General features: G+C 44.3%; 1 protein-coding gene across 1 annotated transcript in view; it reads left to right on the top strand.

Annotated features, from left to right (window-relative positions):
- syde2 (synapse defective 1, Rho GTPase, homolog 2 (C. elegans)) overlaps positions 1-5,000 on the top strand; it is a gene marked incomplete at both ends in the record, with an annotated part of 79,942 nt that overhangs the window by 37,884 nt on the left and 37,058 nt on the right. The window contains one exon of the mRNA XM_083647402.1: positions 3,051-4,228. Within this exon, the coding sequence (XP_083503528.1) occupies positions 3,051-4,228 (1,178 nt within the window). The remainder of the gene's footprint in view (positions 1-3,050; positions 4,229-5,000) is intronic.

Here is a 5,000-nt window from a genome sequence, read left to right as displayed (position 1 = left end):
AAATGGTATTAGCAGAGAGCTGAAGGCTGAAGGGGGTAAAGCTCCGTTTCTCTGTTGGAAATGGGCTCAGGCTTCCCGTTGTGTGACTAGCAGGACGCCCATGATTTGACAAATTCCACTTTGATCATCCAAACTGTGGCTGGCTCTCTCTCTCTCTCTCTCCCTCTCTCTCTCTCTCTCTCTCTCTCTCTCTCTCTCTCTCAGGGAGCGCAGCGGGCGAGCCTAGGGGGCCCATACCCTAGTTACAGTATACGCATATATTCCACTAACAAAACAAAACATGTTTTTGTTTTGTTACTGAACAAGAATATGATCTTTTATTACATTCAAGTACTTGGTAAATAATTATTTTCTAGGGCTTAAAATCCATGCTGGTTTTCCATTATATCCTTCATACTTTTGCCAGTATGGCAGTGAAGTTGGCATTAAATCTCATTCTAAATGGCATTAAAAAGGTCTTAATGAGTCAGCTTGGAGAACCCTGGGGGGGTACCGTGAGTAAGAAATCATCAGTATTTGTACTGTTACGAGGGAGCGCTGAATGTCTTGGTGTGTAGACATGTGTTTTAGAAAAGTTATACACCATATCGAATATATTCAAATTTCAGCTGTAGATAGCATGTAGAGAATATACAGATTTGGATTATGTGTATTTCTAGCTGTCAGTAGCTGTCCACTTTATCAGAAATTCCAGCTGGAGGTACCATATCTGCGAGTAACAATGTGCAAGGCACTTGTAACGTTACATTGTCCGTTTTGTTTTCAATATCACTTCACTGTCACGGTCAGCACATATTTAGGTAGCATATGTACGGACGAAAGTGTCCAGAAATATTTACAGATTCATATGAACGCTCGGATCAGAAACCGAGCAAGTTAAATGTTGATAGAAGATACAAGGTAATTTTAATAGCCATAGTGAGTACCGTAATCGTAATATGATTATTACAAACGAGGAATTTGTCTTTGTACAGTATGCAGCGCAGCGATCACAGTAATAGCAAAAATATGGAGCAAACAGAAAACAATAATGTCCCTCCATGTAACATGTCTATGTATGTCCAGTAAAGTCCTTTGACAGTCATATATAATGGGGGGAAGGGGGGATAGTGTCTGTGGGATAATGTCTATGTAAAATGTTAATGTAAAATGTCCATGTAAGATGTCAAGAAAAAGTCCTTTATGATAAAAGATTACAAGCCCAGCTGTGGAATGGCTGCTGTTGTGGAAGTCACCTGTAAAAAAAAAAGAGAGACATGGATACAATCTCTAAGAATGAAATCCACAATCAGTCCTGTAGACTAAACAATGGCTGTCATTCCAACGTAGAAATTTAGACCCTAAAATCTCATGTTGTAGACATCTAGACATCTAGAACTGCCTGGAAGCTCCACTCCAAATGGATATTTTTACGACACGAATAATGACTTTGAGTAATTTTAGCTCCCAACCCTCAAGCAGTGGTGTCTTCAGACAAAAATCCCTCCGCATGTACACTGCGCTTTTCCTAGAGGCCGGGCTGTTCTAATGACATTCCAGTTTAATCAACCTGGTATTTACAGTAATTGAATGAAGCCCATTTTAAACTAGGGATGCACGATATATCAGATGTTAGTCATTTTTTAACTGGTATCGGTCCGATGTTGCAGTGTTAATATCGGTTATTGGTATCAGCCAAAATTTTGAGATTGAGAGGAAACATTGCGGTACATCTATGATTTCTGTGCTTTTCCAAATGTTTTGGAAATAAAGAAAGACATTAATTTGTCAAATTCATAGTGTTTACATGTGTTTTTCAGTATGTACAAAAATGTATTATCACAGAAATGTGTTTTTATACAGATCATATCGACATCGGTAAATATATTATCGGCCATAACAGCAATGTTAATATCGGTGATCGGTATTGGCCAAAATTTTCACATCGGTGCATCCCTAGCTGCAACTGTATTATATACTCAACCCCAATGAAAAGGAGTTTAACTGTTGCAGTAGAATAACTGTTTATAAGGCTGACAAAATTACAATCATCTGAGACTTCAGTTAGATGGGGGCTAGTCTGCTTGAACTGTTTATACTGTTTGAAGTCTTGCCCATGGAAAAAGAGTCATGTGTTTCATCAGTGGATTACTAGGTTGCATGTAATCCTAATCATCACTGATGGTGTGTTAAGGTGGTGTGCTGGTCTGTAAGGGTGTGCCACCTTAGGCACCTCACGATTCGATTCGATTACGATTAAGGGTGCTACGATTCGATTATTAAACGATTATTACGATTATTACGATTAATCACGATTTTCGATGCATCTTTTTCACCAAACAGGATTTTTTTTAAGCAAGGTATATTTGTCAGTATCCATTAATTAAAGTACGGTAAACAAACAAATGTACCTCCATTATCTTCAGTTGCGACTGAAGTCCACGCATCACATGTTACAGCCACCCTGCATGCTTTCTTCAGTGATTCCAGTTTCCAGTACTTCGGTTTTGGTCTCGTTTTACAGTTAAGGAACTGCTTTCCGGGCGATATACCGTATTTTTTGCAAATAAAGCAAAAAAAAAAATTGCAAAAAAAAAAAATTTGCAATTTTTTGCAAATCGATAATCGAACATTGTGAATCGATTTTAATCGTCACGTGACTCATCACGATGCATCTAAAAAACGATTAATCGGCACACCCCTACTGGTCTGTCTGATGGTGTTGAGGTGGTGTGCTGCTCTGTTTGTCTGATGGTGCGTTGAGGTGGTGTGCTGTTTGTCTGAAAATAAACTGGTGGTATTCAAATGATGGCTCGTTCATACTTCACTGCCAGTGTTTTCAGTCTTGTCTTTCCTGTTTATCTATACTGGACTATCAAAACAGCTATTTAAGATCAACTTATTGAAACCAGTGGTAACAGTTAGCTCATCAACTTGTAGCTTGGCGTACCCAAGGGTTGTCTCCCTGAGGAATGCAAACATTGCTAACTAAACAGAAGTCACAACCAAAGAAAAATTGCAAAATTCTCAATTCACAAGTTTTCCTTGTGCCTTCTTGTGTCTATTTGCAGATGGCCCTGACCTGCCCAATGCAGTTGGCTTCTCCCCTCCCTCCAGCCCAAACCCCGCCAAGAAGAGCAGCTCCATCAACTGGTCCTTCCCCGACAAGATCAAGTCCCCGCGCACTGTCCGGAAGATCTCCATGAAGATGAAGAAGCTGCCGGAACTTAGTCGCAAACTCAGCGTCAAAGGGATGCCGAGCAGCACTAACGGCAACACCGGCAACGGAAGCAGCCAATCGGAGCCCAGGGCCCATTCTCCCAGAAGCAACAGTAGCGGGCCAGAGGTTCAGGCTCCACAGCCTTCAGCCCCTCCTAGGTTGTCTGCATCCGGCGGAGGGCAGGTGGCAGCAGCTAACCGCAACGTGATCTCACGCTACCACCTGGACAGCAGCGTGTCCACCCAGCACAGCTTCAGCAAGAAGAAGAGCAACGGTGGCTCCAAGTCGGCCAGTAAAGGTGGCTACCTGAGTGACGGTGACTCGCCAGAACTGGTGGCCAAATCCGGGAAGCACGGCTCTGCGGAGGGGAAGGGAGGGAAAGGGAAGGAGACGGCGCCCGGAGGAGGTGGTGGTGGTGAAGCAGGAGGAAGCCCCAAGCTGCACGGCACGGAGCTGGACATCGACGCCTTCCGCCACTACAGCTTCACGGAGCAGCCCAAGTGCAGCCAGTACATCTCCGGCCTGATGAGCCTGCACTTCTACGGCGCCGAGGACCTCAAGCCGCCGCGCGTCGACTCCCGCGACGTCTACTGCGCCATCCAGGTGGACTCGGTCAACAAGGCGCGCACCGCCCTCCTCACCTGTCGCACCACCTTCCTGGACATGGACCACACCTTCAACATCGAGCTGGAGAACGCCCAGCACCTGAAGCTGGTGGTGTTCAGCTGGGAGCCCACGCCCAGGCGCAACCGCGTCTGCTGCCACGGCACGGTGGTGCTGCCCGCGCTCTTCCGGGTGACGCGCTCCCACCAGCTGGCGGTGAAGCTGGAGCCACGGGGGCTGATCTACGTCAAGCTGAGCCTGATGGAGCAGTGGCAGAACTCTCTGGACGGGGGGCCGCACGGAGACCGGGAGCCCCAGGTGTTCGGGGTGGAGGCCTGGCGGGTGGTGGAGAGGGAGAACGCGGCGCTCATGGTGCCGCTGCTCATACACAAGTGCATCACGGAGATCGAGAAGAGAGGCTGCCAGGTGAGTCCGTCGTCTACGCTTTGAGATGAGCTGTTGGAAATCTCTGAATCAGTAACCTATAACCTAACCTACCGGGGGGAAATGTTGACTTTTTCCCCCTCATGTTAAAAAGATAATATATAGCCTACTTGAGCACACTCGCACAATACACTTTTTTTTTTTTTTTTTACTATTTCCACATTTTAGAATAATAGTAAAGACATCATCAAAATTATGAAATAACAGAAAGGGAATTATGCAGAGATCCCTGAAAAAAGTGTTAAACAAATCAAAACTATGTGTATCTGATATTTTAGATTCTTTAATTTCAAGGCTTTGGGAAGAAATTCATACATAGGCATTACCTTCACTAGTTAGATTTAATTAGATTTCAACCATCTTTGATCTTTTAGATCAAAATGCCTTTAAGATCATGTAAAAACAGTACATTCAATCAGGTGTGGCCAAACCTTTAACTGGTAGTGTACATAATATGAATGAAAGCCATTTTAATCCCATTCAGTAACACATTGAAAAACGCACTGGGATTAATGTGAAGGCTGGTATGATACAATTATGTAATACAGTGAGAGAAATAATCCCACATCCAGAGTAGCCTTGTAGCTCAGTATGCTGTGACCTGAGAGCTAACATCCAGAGTAGCCTGTTAGCTCAGTATGCTGTGACCTGAGAGCTAACATCCAGAGTAGCCTGTTAGCTCAGTATGCTGTGACCTGAGAGCTAACATCCAGAGTAGCGTTGTAGCTCAGTATGCTGTGACCTGAGAGCTAAC

Source organism: Poromitra crassiceps (assembly GCF_964638095.1).
Source record: "Poromitra crassiceps genome assembly, chromosome: 12".
NCBI classification, from domain to species: domain Eukaryota; kingdom Metazoa; phylum Chordata; class Actinopteri; order Beryciformes; family Melamphaidae; genus Poromitra; species Poromitra crassiceps.
The sequence above is the reverse complement of the archived record's forward strand: the minus strand, read 5'-3'. Positions and strand labels throughout refer to the sequence as shown.